The sequence below is a fragment of the Trematomus bernacchii genome, unplaced genomic scaffold (assembly GCF_902827165.1).
Source record: "Trematomus bernacchii unplaced genomic scaffold, fTreBer1.1, whole genome shotgun sequence".
In the NCBI taxonomy this organism is placed as follows: domain Eukaryota; kingdom Metazoa; phylum Chordata; class Actinopteri; order Perciformes; family Nototheniidae; genus Trematomus; species Trematomus bernacchii.
This window is the reverse complement of record NW_022988043.1, coordinates 7,988,833-8,013,169: the sequence shown is the minus strand read 5'-3', so window position 1 is coordinate 8,013,169 and position 24,337 is coordinate 7,988,833. Positions and strand designations below refer to the sequence as shown.

General features: G+C 43.1%; 1 protein-coding gene across 2 annotated transcripts in view; it reads right to left on the bottom strand.

Moving 5' to 3' along the window:
• Positions 1 to 24,337, bottom strand: part of LOC117472743 (zinc finger SWIM domain-containing protein 6-like) — a 50,857-nt gene that overhangs the window by 5,792 nt on the left and 20,728 nt on the right. Inside the window, exons 2-10 of one of the 2 annotated variants that reach the window (XM_034118118.1) lie at positions 14,858 to 15,214; positions 13,439 to 13,587; positions 11,189 to 11,339; positions 9,244 to 9,423; positions 8,610 to 8,780; positions 8,345 to 8,491; positions 7,690 to 7,836; positions 6,651 to 6,932; positions 5,547 to 5,682 (exon numbers count right to left, since the gene is read on the bottom strand). In XM_034118118.1, coding sequence (XP_033974009.1) covers positions 5,547 to 5,682; positions 6,651 to 6,932; positions 7,690 to 7,836; positions 8,345 to 8,491; positions 8,610 to 8,780; positions 9,244 to 9,423; positions 11,189 to 11,339; positions 13,439 to 13,587; positions 14,858 to 15,214 — 1,720 coding nt within the window. The remainder of the gene's footprint in view (positions 1 to 5,546; positions 5,683 to 6,650; positions 6,933 to 7,689; positions 7,837 to 8,344; positions 8,492 to 8,609; positions 8,781 to 9,243; positions 9,424 to 11,188; positions 11,340 to 13,438; positions 13,588 to 14,857; positions 15,215 to 24,337) is intronic. The other variant, XM_034118119.1, reaches the window with a different exon arrangement.

Here is a 24,337-nt window from a genome sequence, read left to right as displayed (position 1 = left end):
ACAAGGGGATTACAGTTAGCCTATCCCTGCAATTTACTTCCAACCTAGTATTTAATCACCTAGAAACCACGGTATAAATAGTATTTTCTTCATTCTAATTGGTCATAATGAAGTCAGAGCTGTGCAACACCTGCTAGTGGATGAAGGGGCTTCTCTAGTTTCAGTCTCTCATTATAATAATACTGACAGGGCCAAGTCTTCACCAGCACCATTACCACTGTGGCCGGCTCATCTCCTATTCTGCTTCACTTCTCTTCCCTCCGCTCCCACCTCAGTTTCAAAGGTCTTCTTTCCCTCAGAAGACAGCACAACCTGGCCTTCTCTCAGCCAATCACAAAGCTAATTGAGTCCACGGGGAAATTAAGGAATTCACCTTCCAGCCCCGTAAGGCTGGACACACATCAAACAAATACCGACACACATGAATGAAAAGTGCCAACACACACACACAAACACATGCTTGCTCACACACACACACACACACACACACACACACACACACACACCACACACACACACACACACACACACACACAACACACACACACACACACACACACACACACACATCACACACACACACACAACACACACACACACACACACACACACACACACACACACACACACACACAACACACACACACACAACACACACACACACACACAACACACACCACCAACACACACACACACACACACACACACACACACACACACCAACACACACACACACACACACACACACACACACACACTTTTGAAAACACATCAAAGCAGCCCAGTAAAAGCAATGTGATTCTAAATGCCAGTTTCAATTTCAGAGCAAAGTGCATGTGATACTGTTGCCACTTGAGTGAAGGCATATACAAAAACAGCCTCCTCTTCACTCAGTTTGCCCAAGAGAGCACAGGCAGGAGAGAGAGAAGGCGACAGAAACCTAGCCAAGATGCGTGCGTGTGAACACTGACATTTGGTGTAAAATGGAGATGTTTGTAAGCCTTAGCAACAGTCGGGTTCATTCCCCACACATCTAAAGAGCTGCTAAAAGCATACACCACACTGGGGCCTTCTGGAAGATTCCTGGGGTGTAGCAAAGCAAAAGAAAGTTCCTGGGTAAAGATGGAGGCCTCATCAACATTCCTGTCTTTGTTTGGTTTTCACCAGAGAGCCAGAGGCCTCCATTGGATAGGAGCTTGAGAGGCCTGGGTTGCTGAAAAATAACCCTCCTCAAAATGTTGGGAGGAAAATCCATACTGGGCTACTGTTCCATGAGAAACCAGCGAAAAAATAAACGATGAAAAGATCCGAATGGACAGCTCTGAAGCATTCAATCTCTGCCCGAGTACGGTATATTTCCTTCTGGGTACATTCTTATCGAGCCCCTTGTAAACTACTGTAAAATGGTGCACACTGGTTATAAACATGATCATATTCTCTATGCAATAATACTATAGAAACTCTCAACTCAATTTCAAGTGTGCTTGAAACAACAAACTAGGCATATATTTCTTTACAGCACTGCCATGGCTTGATATAAATATGTACTATCAATGATATATAAAACACTAGCAGGGAGCTGGAAGAGGCTATCAATCCCTCTGTGAGGAAGTGAGGGAGGGGGGGGGCAACTCTGGTATCAAACGGCACTGCAACACCCTGTCACATCTGAGAGTGACACAGCAATACATATCGTACCAGAAATATTTAAGGTGGCGATGTGGAGGGAGACTGAAAGTGACCAGGGAAGACAGACACTATACAATCAGTGGACAAAATATGTTAATTATATATTTTGGAAGGACTCATGGTAGAAGTTTGAGCATATTTGGAGTATAGAATAGTAGGTAGCATGTACAATACATACTGAGATGTATTAACATATAAAATCGACATATAGGATAACGCAAAAGAAGTGAAAGCCAAGACGTACGAAGGAGATGTTGATAAAAAGCAGTCCCGTCATGTTTTACCTCAATCCTGACGCTCTTTGGGAGTTCTGGTCAGCATCACCATGACTACTGACCTCTCTACATCATGCTCCTTTCCCCTTTTCACTGTAAACACCCTTCACTTTTATAATCCACCAAGCACACATCTATCAGCAAAGTGTCGCATCCGCTGGATGACCTCCACTCTATACACAAACTCAGAGTCTGAAACCTTCATAAAGGCTGACAGGAGGGATCAAGACATACATGACCCAAATGTAACCCCTAATTTTAGTTCACTCCTCTTAAGTGCCTTGGATGCTTGAAATGACATGTATGGTTTGGGTGAAGCATTGTTTTTTATACAGAAAGTAGTTCACCAGAGAGCCCTCACTGTCAGGGGAATATCTCCAAAATATCTCAGTCCCACTTCTCAGTCATCTTAGAAAAAAAGCCTTATTTTTAGCTTTTTTGTAAGGGATGTCAAACAAGTTTTTGAGCAATTAAGGTTTAAAGGATTGTCTCCAGTATAAGTACAGTTATTTTGTAGTAGTTTTGGTCAGGTATAAATGCTTAGTTATAACAAAAATAAAAACAAAATGCAGATTATTTCGCACCATTGTTTTTGACAAGTAGTCCATTTTATCATTAATATAACCTGTGTGTGAATCTGTGACATTATACCTCATTTCGCTCAAGTTTAGTAATAAGTTAGAATTGTGAGGTAATTTTCAATTAACTTCATGCTACCATTTGCTGCAGATAAAACCTTAGTACATTATAGAAATATATACATTTTTAATCCACTACATTTATTTTCCAGCAATAGTTACTAGTTTGCTTTCCAATTAGGGTTCTAAATAAAAAAACTTCTTTACTTTGATGCACCGTTACATAAGGCACAACCCAAGAAGATTATGTTGCAATCAGCTTCACCTCCGGCAGAACACTTAGATGCTGCTGACATGTTATGCATCAGTAATGATTTATTAATAATGCATTTTTAAATGCTGAAACCTTACTTGAAACGGAAAATGTTTACATTGTGCTGTGCATACTTTCTATAACTTCAGAAATCAAAGATGATTTCCTCTACTGCTGCATCTACAGATTTCTAGTGTTTTGATATTAAATCTGCAGGATTGGAGGATACAATTATTAAGATAATTCTTTTTTATAAACTGAGTATGAAACTTAAAGGTGGGGTAGGTAATTTTGGAGAAACCAGCTCGAGGGAGCTAGAATTTGAAAATACACAGCCGGAAAAAATCTGCCACTTCCTTACAGAGCCCCTCCTCCAACACACACGAACGCGCACATGACCAATGAGGGCACGAGATAAGTTTGTGCACAGATGGAAGGCTGACAGGCAGGTAGGCCATCCAGTTATTTTAGCCGGCCTGCTAAAATGATTGGTCGTGCTTTTTACAGTATTACGGCTTCCACAGATTACATTTTTTTATGGATTTTTTGTCAAAGCACTTAAGATATTCATTGCTATCGGATGTTAAGAGCATTCCATGGAATATAACAAAAAGTGTATCTCGAGCCGGTTTCTCAAACTTACCTACCCCACCTTTAATAGGGCTACAAAGGTTGGCCTACCTGCAACCTGTGAGTGTCATTGGTATGTCATGCTATTGGTTTATCCTCATACTGCAGTTTTATTATGCAGCGTGGTATATTGTAAGATTATGGATTATGCAGAGGATCAAAGGTTGTGGATTACAGAGGATCTAGATTCATTAGCATTGGAAGACTCGTATCTCATATGGAAATCTCAAATGATAACAGACGGCAGGGATTTGTCTCTGTGGCTCTTCCAAAGAGTTGCGATAAGGACAGTCTCCGGAGAGCGAGCTTCTTTTTACTGAGGCTGCAGTCAAATTCTGGGCAGCCTGTGAACCAGTAGGCAGCTCCTCTGTTTGTGTGTTGGCCGCTCACACCAAGCTATCTCACAGCATATGCTGCTCTCACACGCTTTAATTAACTTCATGCGCAGCGCATAAACACATCTTAAAAGACTAAATATGCATTTGTGTATGATGAAGGCAGTCTGACTTCCTTGTGTACAAAAAATGTAAAAGAAAAGCTGGCTTATGAGCAACTGCAAAGGAGAAGACAAATAGAGCAAGCAAGTGAAAAGGTGTGTGTGTAAATGAGCGATGGAGCTAGACTTTCGCTCTCTCTTCGTACCAATGATAGTGTTATAATAGGTCCATTAAAATAGCCCTGGTTCCTTTACCTCCTCCTCTATATTTAACTGTCCGCCGTCCCGTGGGAGCGGGGAGGTATATGCTATCATATTACACTACGCTACATTACACACATTCATTATGTGCTGAGTAGACACCCGTGGCTCCCAGGAGCACCCATAAGTGGCCATATTATTCTAAATCGCCGGTTTCACACCACAGGAGTGAGGATGGAGGAGTTGAGGGGAGGAAATGTGGAAGGTGAAGGGAAGTAGCGATGGAGGGAGGGGAGTGGCTGACTCAGGGAAAACAGGTTTGGGACTTTGGTTTTGAGGTGAGGAAGGGACACTCAGCGGTGCAATGTGCAACCTTAAAACCACACAGCCCCTCATAGAGAAACCCAACCATGTTGTTTTGGTTTTGTTCGAACGCTATTTCAATTCCTGACGCCTCCCAACTGGTTAACTGAAGGGATATGTGAATGATGCGTTTGTTTTCCTTTTGTTCTCCATTTGTGCGACTGTGACACACGATGGTACAAGCCAGGAAAAAACGCACTCCTTATTCATTGACTAATCATTTGCCAGCACCTCAGCGATGGACTGTGTAGAAACACAACAAACATCTTCCTCACACTGCCCTCTCCCTGCTGGCCCTGCATGTGTGTGTGTGCTTCCTCCTCATTACAGCCACACTAATTACACTCTCATTAATGTAATTAATATTCACTGATCCAGCTCCCACTAGTCACAACATCAAAACACAGCAGCGCAGACTGATTAACACACATACACATGTACACATTGTCCACAGAGGAATACACGCAGGAGCTTAATATAGAGAGAACACGTGGAAAATGCAAAGTCAGACCCACAAACAGGACAGGGCCCCAAAACTAGAAGCAGAATCAAAGGCATACATAAAAAGACAAATGCTCTAAACCTCTAATCACCATGATTGACTTTAAAGTTTGAGTAGAACAAGGATGTACTAGTTGGCACAAGGAGAGGTCACCCCATATTATGTTTTAATGTTGAAGTTAGTTACTTTATCAAAAGTATTCACATGTTTAGAGTTGGAAACTGGACATGTGAATAGGATTCTCCAGTTTAAGGCGTTCAAAAACGGCAATTTTAGTGCTTTTAAAAGGAATTCTGACTCTATTTACAGTCTAATGACTACAGTTTGAGGTTTTAGTAATTGCTTTGGCAAAACCAGACATATTTTGTGTGTAAACAGTTTAATAGTTTGCGCAGTATTCTTTTCAAAAAGCCTCAATTAGCCCAAACTTTATCCAAAGATTAGCAGTAAAATCTTTAGATGAAAATCAATCAAATGTGATTAACAAAGTGTTGACATGATTACAGCAGAACACACACAGACATAGACTCAAGCACACACACCCACACTTCAGACCTACCGCATGGCTCTCAGTGCAATTTTGTACGACAGTTCAGCGTCGTGAGGTAGGAGCGAGGTAAAGAGATAGCGGGCGAAGGTGTGCATGGGAACACTCTCTCTGTGGACGATCTCTCCGAGGCCAGAGTACGGGCCAGCTGTGCAAAAAACAAAGAAAACACACACATATTTTTAATGACTCAAGGAAAGAGGTGGAATAAATTCACTCATAAAACAATTATCTGTCTCGTCAGGTCAATAAATGTTATGGTTCGGTGTTGAAATTGATGTTATCTACAGTATAAACAGACAACAAAAAGCAAGTGAATTTTTATTTTGTTGTATATTGACTTTTTCTATAACGCACTGGGGAGTGACTTTTCCCTCCCAGCCAGGAAGAAGCAAAGCCACGCGGCATTAAAACAAACTGTGACGCGAGAAACCATATGGTCGTGTGTGTTCAGATTTTGCTTTCCCTTCCCTCCCCCTATCTCTTCGTGCACTTCCTCCCGTCTCTGGTGGGTTATTTTAAACCCCAACAGGCTCCTAAGCCACAGACCACATCACAGAGCGACTGCAGCCTCCAGGGGCCCGCAGAGGCCTCACAGCCTGGTGCTCTATTAGCAACGGAGCCAGAGGTGGGTGGTCGCGCCGGGGCCGAGGCAGAGCTGGGGTTTGGGTGGGGACAGGAGACTGGGCCGGGCCCTTCAGGATGTGCCACCTCCCCCCCCCTTCTCCTCCTCCTCCTCCTCTCTTTCCCATAACCAAACCTCATTCTGTTCTAGCCCCAGCCCTGTAAATGTACACACTGTTGTGAGTGCACGCATGTGTGTGCTAACACAATACCCCTGGTGTTACTGTGTAAAGAGCTCATTTTGGTCTGGCCCAGGGCAGCTCAGCCTCTATTTGCACCACAAAATGAAAGGATAATAAATAGTGAGACAGAGGCCAATGTGTTTTTTCCTGTTTTAGCAAGAATGTGTAGGGTCTTGGTGTGTGGGAGGGAGAGAAAGGGAAGAGAGGAGGTTTCTCTATGCAGTGTATGTCTGAGAGAGTTGAGTCTGCTGGGACATGTGGTGAAATAAAGGGACAATAATGGCGAAATATTATCCGTTAGCTCCCTCACCCTCTAGCAGAAAGACGGCCTGTTTACGGAAGATTTTGACCAGGGAGTCGTCCACTTCCACTTCCTGCAGCTTGGCCAATAGCTGCTCTTCGTTGCGACACACCTTCTCTTGAGCGTACAGACCGTCGGGCATCACCCGTTGCTGGCCTAAGCCAATCAGAGCCGTCTCCACTGCCAGTGCCACGTACGATTCCCCGTCTCCGAGTAATCGCTGCACGGGCATTCGCTGGAGCTCTGCTCGGCTTACGACACTGGAGCAGTCTGCAAAGAGGGGAGAGAAAACTGAATTGGCATAAAGCGGTAGTCAATGTCTCTGAGGTTTTGGGCAATAGAGGAGTCTGTCTCCTGTGGAAAACCACTGTGTCAGTCACACAGTGAGGTCTGAACCCAACAACCATCCAAAATAAAGATCAACGCCTCAGGAGCATTCCTCTGTTCACTTCTGTACCTCAGAGGACAGAGGGCTATTTCTGGGAGCAGAGGAGGCAATGAGGGACCTCGGAGCGTAGGAGAGGAGAATTGAAAAAACACAAGAGGAGTCGAGATAAAATAAGACAGAGGGACTGGAGGTGAATCTGCACTCAAACTATTCTTTCTAACTTAAAAAAATATGAAAGTCCTGAAAATAAAAGTCTTAGTATGCAGCTAAACTTAACAAATTAACTATAGTCAACAAATTAACTATAGTACAAATCATTTATATTGGCATTCCATATTTAAAATCAACTCCTCTGAATAATATACTAAATGTTGAAAAATAATATCGTACAAGCATTAAAAAAAGCAGAGATGGGCCGTTGTATAACTCAGTAGGTTGAGCTGACGGTCCATGTACTGGGGCTTTGGTCCCCAAGCGAAGGACCCTGGTTCAAATCAAGCCTGAGACCATGTGCTGTGTGTTACACCCTCTGTCTCCCCCTTTCATATACAAATATATACAGTATATAGTATGATCTTTTTGGATCTTTTTGTGTGTGGCTGGCTCAGATGTGAGTAGAGTGTGTGGGTCTATTTGCTTCGTTCAGGCATTCAGCAGTACCTGACAGGTCTAAGCAGGTGTTGGAGCCCTCCTCTCCCCCTCGTCCCGGCTCTGTCAGGGTGCTGAAGAGGGTCCCGATGGGATCCAGGGGGTGTCCCACCCAGCCCTCCATGTTGGTTATGGAAGTATGGCCTTTATGCAGCAACTCTAAAAAAACAAAAAACACAACAGATAAAGACACATTAAGCAAAGAGTGGCAACAAACTGACGCTGTTAACACAATGTCAACACCATCAACTCTTATATTAATCAAGGGCCTTTACAACTCAGAACAGCGGGGAGCATAACTCTATAAAATGACCTGCAATAGGAAAGTGAACAGTTCTTAATTAAAATGCAATGATAACAATAATGATTAAAAATGAAATGTAAGAAAGACTTTTGAAGCAAAACTGTTATTAAAAACAGCCACACAACATTTTTCTCTTTGGTATTGCAATTAAGTCATCCAGCTTTGAAAAATTACGACTTAAGAAAAAGCTTCTCAGTATGATGAATGTATCTTTCTCTCTTTTATTTACCCTTGGTATTAGAGGGTTGTTATGTATGGAATGGAATGAGGACAATGGGGTTAATAAGTATAATAAATGATAATTATTTGCTTTCTAATTTGTGTTCTGACAATAAAAAATGTGACAATAGAACCTAGCTTCACCTTTCTTGTGTCTGCGGAAGTGCTCAAGTTGCCTCTGCTGTTGCCGCCGTAACGTGTTCACCACGGCGATGGCCAACCGAAGGGCTTCTCTGGGGTAACCATGCGATCGCAGGGCGTCCACCCTGGCACAGGCCGTCGGGACGTGTTCTGAGGGAAACACTACATTTTAACTCAGATATTCTACACTTTAGCTACTGCACATTCTCAGTCCATTGTTTTGTGTATTAATAACACATCACACACACCTACATGCACCCAGACTCACCATGCCACAAGGGCCAGCCCCGTGTATCAAAAAGGGAGCCGTCCTGGTTGTCATGGTAACAGTAGTTGGCATAGAGGTCACTGGCAATAATGTGCTGGAGGTGTCGGTCCTGCCAGTGCAGGTCACAGGCCTCAATGGCCCGTGTGAACACAGTCCTGTGGGGGCGCATCTCTGCAGAAGAAGAAGAGGGACAGAAGTGAGGAGGAGGTGTGAGGAGATTTATGCTGCCTCATCTTTAGGGAATGGCAGGAACACTCACACGCCTGGTCATTTGGTTGCTTTTCTTTTCCTATATGCCCACACATTTTAACATTTATTAATATCATCATTTATTAGGGAATTAGCATCATTTTGATAAACAAACAGAACAGTCACCCACAAAAATGGCAGCCTGTCCTTGCTTCTGATCTCTAAACTACACCTCCAATAGGATGACAGTTTGTTGATAAGGATTAGTGAAACAAAATCAAATAAAAACCCGAAACGTTTTGATGCTTGGGATAACAGTAGTGCTCCGTGTGTGTCAGAGAGATGTTTACAAATTCTTTATGCATTGACAACCCCTCCCACTGAGATACGTTTTAGCAATGTAAATAGTTTACTGACAGACATTCAAAACTTCTCAATCTCTGACCTTGGTTGCCATGGGCACCCTGAGGCAATGAGTGGGTGAGGTTGGGCAGTTCATTGCCGTGGTTACCATCCTCCCAGGGGCAGACGTCCACGCTGTTCCATCTGCGCAGCTGGCGCAGCCACGATGACTTCTGCTCCGATTTGCAATGGGGGTTCAGTACGATGCACATCCACAGGGCACCTGGACACCCACACAAACATAAGCATCATACACAAAAACACACACACATTGTAAGTCAGCTGCCCTACTTCTATATGTGTGACCACAACGTCCGCAATGAGTCATACAATACAGGTAGGTGTGTCTTTTAAGTTTCAAAAATCCTAAATACAATAATCATGCAAGAACTGAGAGCTGGAGGCAGTTTTCGAAGATGTGGAGCATTCATAACATTCTTCATTTAGTGCACATTTTGTATGCTGGCGCCATCTTGCACTGGAATACAGAACTCTGTGAAAACAGAGAACTTAACTAGTCCCGAGGCAACGCTGACTGCACACACATCATTTTGGAGTAAATTGGAACAAACAGAATATGAAAAGTGGCTTTGTCTCTGGGGATACAAGCACATTCAGGGATTTTACTCTCAATACTGCTGGAGATATGTACACTCTACAGTGTGTGCGCGATTGTGTTGCACGTATGCATGTGTGTATAAAAGCAGAGAGAGTTTCGGAGGAAGGACGAAGACAAGGACAGAGTTAGAACATGAAGAAAGAAACAGAATACAAAAGGTGCGGAACAGAGGGAGGGTAGAAAAAAAAAGGAGATCGAAAATGAAATAGGAGCGGAGATGATTTGGACAAGGAGACATGGGTGAGGACAAGTGAATGAGGCTTGGCTTTGTGTCTGGAGGAGAGCGGTAGCTGCTGCTCAGAGTAGAAAGACAAAAGAGGGAGAGAGAGAGAGAGAGAGAGAGAGAGAGAGAGAGAGAGAGAGAGAGAGAGAGAGAGAGAGAGATAGATAGAGAGAGAGAGAGAGAGAGAGAGAGAGAGAGAGAGAGAGAGAGAGAGAGAGAGAGAGAGAGAGAGAGAGAGAGAGAGAGAGAAAGAGAGAGAGAGAGAGAGAGAGAGAGAGAGAGAGCGGCGCCGAGAGGCAGCATTCACCACACATCAGGGGGAGTGATAAGGACTTGGGAAGAAGGGTTTGAAGTGTGGACTTCAAAGAGACCGTACACACACTTCCAAAAATACGTGGGATTGAAACAGATGAGATCACTGTGCTGTCCTTACAAAGTGCAGAACAAGACCAAAGGGAGAAAACGAACATCATCATCAGCAACAACAGCCGCAGTTGGAGCAGCAACATCAAGCGAGACATTAGAGGAAAACAACAAAGACAGGAGACAACACTGCTGCTGTCCCGGTGCCTGTTGGTTTTGTGGTGTGTGAAGAAGTGTTTCGCTGTAGGTACAGTACATCTGTCAAAGCAACCGCACACTATATCAAACCCAGTGACTATATGGCGAGCAGCTCTCTGTCACATCAACTAAATATATAATGTGAAACATCACGGAGGTCACAATATTTGGGGTTTTGATGTGGCGCGGTGTGCTGCATTAAACGGATTGTGATTCAGAGAGACACTCTTGCTGTGCTGCCAAACCTGCATTCACAGTGAGAGGGAGAGACGGGGCTGTCAGTGACGCCTGTGTGCGGCTGAGAGTGTGTGTGTGTGTGTATGTGGGCTGTCTCTGACACAAAGGACACATAAACAAACAGGAAGAAAAAATGTGTGTGTGCCTTTGTCTCAATGTCTAGGTTCGATCGCCCACCTTGCTAAATCTGTCCGTGACTGTGCATACTGGGAAGGAAGTGTGTGTGTGTGTGTGTGTGTGTGTGTGTGTGTGTGTGTGTGTGTGTGTGTGTGTGTGTGTGTGTGTGTGTGTGTGTGTGCGCACATTTGTGGGACAGTCATTGTGTGTGGTGTGCGTTTCCTCTCTCACCTAGCTCGTCCCAGAGCTGTCTGTACTTGTCGGTCATGGTGGTGCCCTGCTGTCTCCACAGCGCCAGCCGAGGGTCGGCCATGAACTGCTCTGTGATCAGTGTTAACATCCTCGCTCCGTTGGAGTCACGCATCTTCAGCATCTCCCTCACCTGCAGGGGGAGAGAGGAGGAGACAGGGAGGACGCGTTACATACACACCCCAACACACATGATACATAACAGAGAGCAAAGATCACACACAGTGACACACACAGTAATATAGAGACACACCAAACAGCTCTCACAACTCAGGGAGAACACAAACAGAACGTTTTTTTACTGCATGCTCAAAATAAATGACAGAAGTATGCAAACTTTATCAATGATACAAATTAAGTGGTTATTTTATGCTTTTTTACAGACTCATTAGTTAAGTTGTGTATCTTTGTAGTATTGTTTTTAAATATCTAAGGTAATTTATTTGTGTATTAATTACATTTTTCACAAAGTTGTTTTTAAATTAGCGCATACTTTGTATTTTAATGTATTTAGTGTTTTAACTGCTGAATACAATTTTGTTAGTTACTGTATCTTTTTATTATTCTTTTTAAATATATATGCTAATTTATTTGTGGATTAATTACCTTTTTCACCAAGTTGTTTTAAATTACTGCACATTATGTCTTTATTTATTTTGTGTGTTAACTGTTGGATACAATTTTCATTGGAAGGATAAATAAAGTTGATTTGAATAGAAAAAGGTCTTCATAAAAAAAAATCCTGCTTATTTGCATACACAGTTCCACCTCAGATTACATTTTCTTACAATTTCAAAACAACGTGCCTTAAAAAGGACACTATTCTTTTACCAGCTACTGAATGTCTGTAGACAAATCAGAGTCAATGTCCCAGACTGGGCAGTGGTCTGTTATTAAGAGAGGAGCGTCTGACATTTAACTTTCATGGTCAAATGAAATTTGCCTTGAAGTGGCACAAACCCTCAGAATTAGGAGCATGTAACTCGAGCTAAAAAAGGATTTTCTCAAACCAGGAGAATAAATTCCTCTTGTACTGTCAAGTACAAGCACTTTCTACACATTCTGACTTGAAAGATCCAATTCCATTCAAACTACTTTTATGCAGTCTAAATAGTTGTGTAGTTTTACTTTAGAAATATTCTTCAAAACTAGAGGTCACAAAGTAAATCCATTCACTTGCAATGAACACAAACAGACAGACACAATTGTACAAAAAGCTAAATAGTTTCATTCTTTTCAAATCAAGAAATGTGTCAACGCTATTGAACTATTGTAAAAAGGAATTGTTAAAGATCCAATAATAATAAAAAACAGATTCCATAGACTGTTTTAATTTTAACCAGTTTCTTCTTGCAAGTGGTTCAAATATTTGTATCTTAATTGCAACAGGGACTAATTTATTGTAAACATAAGTGATCAGCATCTGTTAGCAACAAAAACATACCCACTCTTGGGTGTTTTAGGAATATAAAATGTTGTAGGCTACTTTATGGACGTGTGCACACAAAAGCACATCAATTCTGTGTATTTGTCTATATGGTAAGAGCAGTGAAACATTTATTTACAAACACACAAAGAAACACAGATACACAGGAGCACATACAGTATATACATAACGCATATTCAGTGGGCGTGTGTTTATCATTTGAGGGCAGTTCGGTGTACGTACAAATGGGTACGTGACTCTCGCCGTGGGTGTGTGAGAGACAAGCGTATATGTGGCTGTCAGTGGGTGTGTGTGCTGTAAAGAATAAAACAAGCATCAAAGAGCATAAAGCCCAGAGACATTCTAAAAGCAGGCCAGGGTGGATGATAATGGCCTTGGCTTGCAGTTTTTACACAGTGCACAACATTAATGCTGGCCTAGCGCTGCCACTGTAACAGAGAGAAGCGCACATCTCTCATGTAATCGCTTTATCGCGGGTACAGGAGGATAGTACATAGTGCAGGCTTTCTCTCTCTTTATGTTACACTTCCTTTCTGCAATTAGCCGCAGCTAAGAGGCAGCCCGCCTTTGAATGTATGTGCCAATATATGTAAGTTGTTTTGTCTGGGGAGAAGCAGAGGCTGCATGTGTGTGCTTTTGTAGAGAGAAGAGAACAGCTAAAGGAGGGATGTGACACAGCAGGATACACTGCATGTCTGTAGCGTTCAGGGTCGGTATGTGCTGTATGTGTGCTGCGTGTGTTGTAATGTTCTGTATGAAGATGAACAATGCTGCTGGCTCCTGACCTTGCTGAAGAGCAGGTTGAGTTGCTTGCCCGAGCCGTGGTATCCTCCCTGCGACAGGAAGAGCTTGACTTGCTCCTGAACCTGCTCCTCGTCCAGATGCCAGCAGTTCTCATCGTCCACACTGGCTCCTGCTGTGGGGTCCGGGGCCCCTACACACATACAAATACAAATGTTGAATGTGCAGTTTGCCACCTGGTATATCATGGTTCATGCAGGCGTATACGCTCATACATAGTATACCTTACAGATGCATTCACATTTCACTTAACCTTGTCCTACTGAATGTACATTTTATCGTTATCTACCCTGACTTAAAATCATTTTAACATGAACATGAAAATATAAACCATTACCCATATTTGGGAGAAGATGAAATTGTCTCAAGTTCAAACACTAGTAATTTGCAAATATTTATTTTGTGTCATTAGAATTACAAGATAATACACTCACACTGAAGGCAGTAATGTATAATTCATTTCACAGAAAATGAATTAGCAACTATTTTGATTATGGATTCAGTGTTTATGTCAAGGATTTGTTTTCTTAATATCTTTAGGCTTTTGACGGCGTGTTGTACAAAGCATGAAGCAGCACCTTGGAGTTTAGGAAACCATGGGATTATTTGAGAAAATAATCATCAGTTTGTAATCAAATAAAAGGGTCATTTCAGTCCAGTCTGAACAGGGGTAACATAACAGCAGCAGCAGTAACTATTATTAATATGAATCGGCATACCCTCACTTGTTCCATCTTCTACTAATATTATTGACAGTTATTTTGCACAGAATTCATACGTAATTTGTAAAAAGGACCCCAAACAAATAATCCATTACTTGTAATACATACATTGATTTTAACATACCAAATAATGTGGAGAGCATAATAAGCTTGGAATGCAATAAGCTAATAAATGTCCTTCTAGGAGAAACAAAATAAAAGGACTGTAGTTCTGAATAAACGCAAAATTAAATGATGACATTTCATTCAGTTTTCACAGTTTTAAACACATGCTTTTCAGACCCTCCTCTTTTGCCTGTTTTCACTCATTTATTTCCCTGTGTTGCCCTCCCTTCAGTTTCTCCCCTCTTAATAAGGTAAGTGCAGTATCGATAAGAAGAGATATGCACTCTTCTTTACCTCACAGAAAACTCTAGGCCTCTGTCTCTGTATGGTTCTCTTGCTCTCAGAGGTAAATAACGGGTCTATAGTGTTGATTAGAAGCACACAGTCTCTCTTTTACTGTCTGGATCTCACTAATGAGTCATATTGATCCTGCCACGCTTTACCTTCATCATGCAGTCAATACAAGCATGCATTTAGAGGCAAGAACACACAAATGCACACGAATAAACACACCTGCATGGTCATAAACATGCCCCACACCTACTCTCTGACACACACACACACACTTTTCCTCACCGTGGACCTGGTTGATCTCCGAGTTCTGCGACAGGATTTCGTCTGCCAGTTTCTGCGCAGTAGGCAACACTTCGGTGTGGTGGACTGAGATCAGGTACTGGACGAACTTCTGCAGCTGGTCTCTGCTCATCTGGAACAGTGTTTCTGAGATGGGCAAGTGCAGTTTGACCTGCTCAGGCTTCCGTACTCTGTAAAGCGACAGCGCCACTACATGGGCGCAGTAAAATATGTCTTTGTTGCCGCAGGTGCATGTTACTGCTGTGATCTTGCAGCGGTCGAAGCTGACGCTCACGCTGCAAACTAGTTCTGGGGCGGAGGGTGTGGCGGGGTCCGTCACTGTGCCGCTGAGATGGAAACCTGAACAAGGGAGAAAGAGAAGAACAAAATGTCAAGAAAGATATCTTGTTTTAAAGAGATTAACAATATGTACAGGTATTCCTTCAGTTACAGCTGTCTCATCCTTACATGTTTACTCCATAGCATAAATTAATATTCATTCAAATTAAACCAAGCTACAACATTTTGATGATCTGCTGAAATAATTTCTGAAACGAAAATGTCCAAATGTAACTGGTTCCAGATTCTCAGATATCTCGCAAATGCTCTTTGTCTTGAGAGTTCAATGAATATCTGGGTACTGTGAACTTGTGATGGGCTTATGGGACATTTTATAGAACATATATTAATTGATTTATAAGATAAATGAATCACCCTCACCCCAATCACTGATGCAAATGTTCATTAGTTGAATCCCTGCGCCACTCAATTTGTTTGCTTTTACTCAGAAAGAGATAAACCAATACAGCACATTTGAGCTATTAAGTTTCAAGCAGAGCAACTTTGATTATAAGTACAATGAGAGGTACATCATCAAAGTAATTCAGAGATAAGAGCTGGCATCTATTGTCTCCATACAGAGCCAACAACTGGAGGTTTGTCCTAAACATCTATGAAATGAAAATTGGATAACTTGATCATCTCATTGACTGTGCCCTATAGTAAATGACATTACTGTATAAATGTCTTTAGGAATGAACACGCTCAGGATGAAACAGACTCAGTTGGACAGTCACCTGCCAAAAGGGCCCATTTTTTCTTATCTTCAGAGCACGATCAGGACCAGCTGCAGACTTCAGTCATGAATGTGAAAGTCAATGAAAGCGACAGAAACCTAGATGCAGGGTCTCGGATCGGGGATGCACTGGCAGGGGAACTGAGAGAGATATGAGGAAGTGAGCCGTGAGCACGGCTGTTACAGTATGAATTATACAGCCTCTTGTTTGAATATAATGTTTGATCTCATCTTGACTGCGCTATCCGGAGGCGCGGCTAGTCATTATGCGAGGATGAATATGAATGAGCAGGGCGGGGTCCCCGGCAGTGGCCTAAAACACACACTGATGAGCATATGAAAGAGACACACATGTACGCACACACCGCGAAGCTGTGTGAGATCATGCATTTATTAATAATGGGAGTGGTTAGGACAGGCAGAGAGGAGCTTATGAATGCATTTATGTGCACAGGAGAGATCTCTGAAATGCATGTGGACCAGGCAAAGACATACATCTCTTAAATACTTTTATCAAAGGACTGAGCACACGCATTGCTGTGATATCAAGCATGTATTAACGCAAATATCAAAGTGTATTCTAGGCCTCTATATTAAGTAAGAAGGGAGGGATTTGAATATTTTATAAGATATAGATGGAAATGGGTGAGGGGAACACAAGCAAGATGAACAGAGGTCAGATTCAACCACTGATGGTTAAGGGTTGCACTAAGAATGCAGGTGCATAAGAAGAAATAGAGAGCAGAAAGTAAATAGGGTGACAACCGTTAGCTATAGTGTGCTGATGCCCTTAGGCTGGACAGAAAAATAAAGCAAGCTGGTTATATTTCTCTCCCTAAAGCACAAAGACTCAGTCAGGAAACCCTTTTAACCACCATATACACGAGTGAGACCTAGGCCTCATACAACATTAGAAATGTAATATTCAAAAAGCTCCATTAGCACAGATTTTGCAATCCTGCATATTTGCAAGAGCATCACAACAGAAATAGCCATGTTTGGTTATTGTATTATAAGTGTTAGCTGCAAATATCCAACGGTGCAGAACGGCAGAACATTGCCATGGAGATATGCTTTTCCATTGTGAAAGCCAGCTGGCAGAGGAAGTACATGTTAGTTAACAATATCCACAGAAGAGGGGTATGGCAGCAATCTGCATCTGCAGTGATCATAGCCTATATACAGCTGAGAGAGGGAGAGAGGGAGAGAGGGAGAGAGAGAGAGAGATACTGAGTCACTCTTAAACGAGACAAAAAGGTTTACATGGTGCAGCTGGTTGAAGAAAGGAGAGCTAACTTTTTTTCTGTAATGACATAAAAATTAGCAAATGCTTTTAATATTTGCTACTACATTTAGTTTGTGTATGTGTATGTGTGTGTGTGACAAAAGCTTATGTTTCAAGAGTGGCCCCTGGTCCAGAGAGGGGAGAGAAAAAGAGAACATCAAAAACATGTGGGGTTGAGAGAGCTCATAGAAAAATCAACCTCTGATACACACACACACACACACACACACACACACACACACACACACACACACACACACACACACACACACACACACACACACACACACACACAGCACACACACACACACACACAACACACACACACACACTCACACACTACACACACACACACACACCACACACACACACACACACACACACACACACACACACACACACACACACACACACACACACACCACACACACACACACACCACACACACACACACACACACACACACACACACACACACACACACACACACAACACACACCACACACACACACACACACACACCACACACACACACACACACACACACACACACACACACACACACACACACAAATTTTCTTATTTCTTTTTTACACTTGGAAAAGAACAGGAATACTTTACGAAAAAATTAAATGCATGTAGTATGAAAAGTGTTTGTGATTAAAGACTTATCCTTGTTGGAAAAGTCAGCTGTGTTGCTTTAACAGACACTCTCACTCTCTCCACTTCCAAGCCCTTTTCATGTGTCCCTCCCTCCATCCACATTCCCACAGCTCTTTCTCTCTCACTCTCTGACAGATGGGTAGGTAATGAGTTTCGCCTTCCCTGTCCATTCGTCTGGGCACCAAAAACTGCCCCCCCCCCCCCCCCCCCCCATGCCAAAAATGCCCTTTTAATTTAGCCAAGCACTGGGTACAGGGCTATTACTGTTTAGGTACACTAACACGCACGCACACACAAACCTCCCATGACTCCTGGATGGGATGGTTTGAAACCTTCAATGTCTCATGTGCTAGCTATTAAAGAGCTTGGTTCCCCCCTCACCCAGTTCACCCAGCTCCCCTCCCCGAGTGCTGCTCAGGGCTCTTTTCTGTGAATGTTCATGAGGCCAGGGTTGGCTTTCAAAGTAACCATGGCGGCCATTTTTAGAACAAGGCCTCTGTGAGGTTGCCCTAGAAACCCCTTGTGACCGCCCTGGTGAAATCACACTTGGCCCTAGGAGCTATGTAAGGCAGCGAGAACTGTGTGTGAAAGAGTGAGTGAGAATTAGCGTATGTATATATATGTTCAAATCCCACAAAGAACTGCAGACCACCCACACTTTTTTGGAGGGATCCACATCAAAGCATTCCCCCAAATAGAGCTTCACTCTATCTTTCTCTCTGGTTTTGAACTTGTATAAGTGCCGATAAGCTAGCATGCGCTCTCTTGACCAGCTAGGGCCACTTCTATCTATTCAACAACAAGGGGTCCCAGAAATACCAGATTCCTGCTCTTATTTCAGGGAGGAAAGGCCCAAACTAAGACCTGCAACTCCTTCACCATACATCTGCTGTGATGGAAGAATGCCGCCTTTATACGCCGCATATAAAACAGGATTTAGCTTCCCACATGAAGGCAGGCGGCGAGTATCGGGGCCGGGCCAGAAGAGTTTGCTTGCCTAAGCACAAAAGTGCTCAGTGTTCTAAAAATCACTGGAGTAAATTAGATTGAGCAACATACATATATTTCCGCAATCAAATTAAGATTCCAAGTCCATGGAGAAAATTCTGGCCCAGCAGTGGGGAGGTCATTACGTTTATTGGCTGAATTGGTCCGTGAGTGACTGTCACCTAAATCTAATATGGCACCATGCAGTCCGGTGTGTGTGTGTGTGTGTGTGTGTGTGTGTGTGTGTGTGTGTGTGTGTGTGTGTGTGTGTGTGTGTGTGTGTGTGTGTGATTCTGAATACATAAGTGATTTCAGTAGGGGGAAATAGGATGATACAAATAGGCTGGTGTGAAAGTGAGTCAACAAAAAGAAACAGAGAAGCAAATAGATATGTAAGGCCCATCTGCGTGTGCCCATTAACTTTAGCCTTGCACATTAATGAAATGATCTTATGAGCTTCAGACAGGAAGGAGAGCAACACCTAAATCCGACTCTGCCCTGTTAGAGCTTCTATGATCTACAGGAGACCACTTGCAGCAGTTGGAGCTTTAACGTGGGATCCGTTTGACCAAAGATAGCCTTCTAAAACTTCACTGAGAAAAGGCCACTGGACTGGAATCCAATCTGTTTGGTTGGACTGAACTGAGAGGCCCTACTGAAATGAGATCTGAACCACAACTGTAGACAAGCAAGGCAGTTCGAGGAAAGGTCCCCCACCTCTAACACCACCCCCATCCCACCCACAGCTAAAGGACGATGTTCTACCAATGGGGCTCCTTGAACAGGCCCAATTAATAATCCTATAAAAGACAAATACAAGGCCTTTCAGCCTCTTACAGTGTAGGTCTGCGTAAGTTACAATGAGTACATGCTTGTGTGGTCCTATAAGGAAGCACCCATACAGAGACTATAAACAAAGATCAATGCTATCCTGCAGGAGACCTTGCTCCAGGCGTGCGTGTGCATTTCTGTGTCTCCTAGGTGTGGGACGGGCTGGAATAACACAGCTGAGCTCCAGAGGCGGCCATATTTATGCATTAAGCCCTCTGAACGACGAAAAAAAGGTTTTCTCAACCACCCGCACATTCACACACATGCACCAAATGAAACTCGTACTACCTCTGAATACTTATCCCGACAGACACAAATGAGCATGAATTAATGTCCATTGGAATTCTATGAATTTCAATGCTTTTACTTCCGCTTGAGATTCTGACAGCAAAATATGCATGTTAATCATAGGGATGGGAGGTAAAGAATACGTGTGTGTGTGTGTGTATCTGTGCGTGTGCATTGACGGCTGTATGGGTGATTGGAGTTGTCATCAGCTGGCGGTGGAAATGACAGTTGACTACTGGGCTGCTGCCACTTAGTTGCCATGCGGTATATCAGAAATGACTTGCAATTTTCAAACTATCACTTTCAAAATGGATTCAAATTTTGCTGGATTGGGCCTGTCAAGCAGAGCCGATGCTACTGCTCTGCTGACTGATCCCAAAGGTTGGCTTTCAGAAGGCTATCCAGCACAGAAAGACAGTGGAGCCTCTGTTTAAGGATGTGATAGACACAAGACAAAAAGGCTAAAGTGATGAGAAAATGAGATATGCAAGTAACACATTAAAATCCTGTGTGCAAGAATTCTGAAAAGAAACTGATTGACATTTAGGGAAAAACACTATCTTGCAGCAAGTAAAATGAGAAAATAGAAGGTGGAGCCAGCACCGAGTTAGCTTAGATTAACACAAAGACTGGGAGCAATGGGAAACAGCTCGCCTGACTTCATCCAAAGACAACAATATTCTCTTACCAGCACCTCTATTACACATACATGAATGCGTAATCGAACAATATATGTATGCAACTATTTGTTACCCTAGTAACAGAGCCAGGCTAGCTGTTTCCAACTTTTAACATACTAATGCTAGGCTATGCTAACTGGTTGCTAGCAAGTTTGTATCTTCCTCTCGGTAAAAAAGAAAAAAGCATATTTTTCAAAATGTCCACTATTCCTTCAAATGCAGATAACATATGTTAACATAACTATACACCACAATGTCGAAGCTATTAACACAGATAACATTTTCGAATACAGCTACTTTATGCTAAAAAGGAAATACAATCATAGATTTTTGGTGGATATAATTTACTACAAGCCAGGCTTTTTTTTTTGTAGTTAACTAATACATTTTCATTTTCATTATAGTCTAAAATTAGTATTAGGAGTTATTTCAGAACAGCATCTGTGTGGTATTGGGTGAACCGTCTGTAAAGCTGCTATTCAACAAATCCCTGTCACTGGAGAAGCCATAGCCTGCTAATTCTGTCTCCTGGCTGTACATTAACTTTACATTACCCCAATCCATGTGCAAGGTTCATTAGTGTGAATGAAATTACAGCTGGCTGGAAACGAATGTGTGTAATTAGCAGAGGTCTTTCCCAGTAGAGCCAGGCAAGCTATGGACGTAGGTAATGGGATCCATTGAAAAGCCATTGTCTGCTACTTGAGGGCTTCGCTATCTTTCTAATGACAAACCTATGCAGTTCAGACATAACAATGCTAGCGTCCTTCATCTTATGAAGGAGAGCATGGGTTGAGATGGGCCAGGCTGTGTCTGTTAAAAACACTGCACACAGAACGTGGTTAAAAGAATAAAGAAAGAATATGGCCATGCACAGTTTTTAATGATTTTGTAATGTGTGTTTGTGAGGCGGAAGCTGTGTTTGTTAGATCTTGCACATCATTTGCAAGCAGAAAGTGTGCCAAAAGGACATTTGCTGTGGCTGTCAGAATTGATTACAGATGTGTTTCTCTTGTTTAATTTGAACTCTGCCCCATAAATCCTTTTGAGATTAATCTTTTTGATAAAACAGCTTTCAAAAATTAATCTTGACATCAAAGCTGAAAACAAAAAGGGTATGAAAATGGCTGAACAAAATGTAGCAAAAATATTCTGTAAAGCTAGTAAAGCACACAGACAAAAGGGCTCTGCTATTGAGGCTAACATGGCTGAAAGTGAACAGAATTCATTTGCATATGAAAATAGCTAGCAGGGCACCATCAGCACTGGACTGAAAATTACCGCATGACTGTGTGAGCACATGGGCGAGTACGTGTGTGTTTTTAGGTTCACTTATCCACGCCAGGAAATAACCTTACACTCTTTACCCTTCCCATTTCGTTTGGAAAGTCAACCCACACACTCCACCACATACACACACACCCACACAAATGCACACTACCCCACCCTTTGACACACTCATGATGCCTTCATGCATGCACGCATACTGGCTTCAGTGACTCCCTGCAGTCAACCTCCTGCTCACAAACAGCCCCTCCTCTTTCCCTTTTCTCTCTCCAATAACGGACTCCTCCCCTGTTCCCCCCTCCCATGACACACACACACAGACACACAATGCCTAGCCCTAAGCTGACCCGTTGTGTGTACTGACGTCACACACTAGACAAGGGGAGGCATCATCTCACACACACACACACACACACACACACACACACACACACACACACACACACACACACACACACACACACACACACCACACACACACACACACACACCACACACACACACACACACACCCACACACACACACACACACACACACACACAACACACACACACACCACACACACAACACACACACACACAACACACAACACACACACACACACACACATCACACACACACACACACACACACACACACACACACACATCACACACACATCACACACACACACACACACACACACACACACACCTAGTTTTAATCTACATTCCAGCACATTCACACATACACCATCACCACGCCTGTCTGTGGGAATCATTTGTAGCGCTCAGCTTTAGCGATGATGATGGCCAGGAGTGCGAAGGGGTATTTCAGTGAAGGGAGGAGGGAGTGAGGGCTCTGAGCCAGTGTTCCTCTGAGCTCAGCACTTCCCCTTTCAGCTCCAGCCAGCCGCCAGTTTGCGTAACGCAGCCCATGCAGGCCTGCTGGCTCGTGCTTACCCCTTCCTTCCTGGAGTCACTGAGGTCACACTCGCTGTTCTCTGTTCAGCGGCGCATGCCACATCCTGGCATAAACCCGCCCCTGCTCAACATCCCCCAACATCCCCCTTCTCAGGCTTACCCATAATACCACCGAGCACACTGGCCCAATACCCATACATCCACATTATTACCTGACAGAGATGGGAGGAGATACACACACATGTTTAAACACAAAGAAAAACATTCACCAGGAAAATAGGTTAACCTTTTATGTGCTACTTTCTTTATTCAGTGGCTGAGAAAATCCACCATTCTGTGTCTTCTTTCTGATTCAATGAAGGTCGGAATAATCTAAATACATAGGTAACCTGTTTGGGAGTGACCTGATTTACAGCGACATCTCTCTTTGAAGACAAAGACAACACAAAAGCACCGCAACCACTTAAATACACACTCATTTGTAAGCAATTACCAAGCAATTATCATTCCCACAGATTAATACGCAGCGCACATAATGATAACCTTAACACATAATTGTTTGGATTATGACAATACAAAGAGTAACACATTTGTAATTTAGATTAGGTAGAGCATGTGTACACAATATCTATTCAGATGTATAGGCATTGACCTTCCAGGAGCTTATGTAGGCCAACGTGTCTGCTATACCCACAGAGATGTGAGGCCTCATACATCAGACGTGGCACCTTCCCCCCTAAAAACCCCACTGAAAAGTGTCATAGCTCACACTAACCACAGCAGACACAGTCCACGGCGGAGGGATGGGCAAAGCAGAGGGGGGAGTGAATGAGGGAGGAGGGGAGTTTCTCTCACATTTAATATCACTTGACACGCGTCATCCAGCATCTCTCAAAAAGCCGCTGAGCCTGTGTCAAAGCTGCGGCCCTGCCGAAAGATATTGCGCGCACGTAAACAGGGCGCACCTTGTACACACACGACACACACACTGTGCTTAGCCCCCAGTGTGTCTGTGCTTAGCCCCCAGTGTGTCTATCAATATCTTTATTTTCAGATTAGCGAGGACATAACATATTTATACACATTTTCATTGCATCTGAATTTATGAATGTGTTTATTTATTTCTCAAGTTTTACTCTCCTGAGGAAACCAAGGCTGCAGAGATCCCAGTTAGCCACTTAGAACACCACACACACACACACACACACACACACACACACACACACACACACACACACACACACACACACACACACACACACACACACACACACACACACACACACACACACACACACACACACACACACACACACACACACACACACACACACACACACACACACACACACACACACACACACACACACACACACACACACACACCACACACACACACACACACACACACACACACACACACCACACACACACACACACACACACACACACACACACACACACACACACACACACACACACAC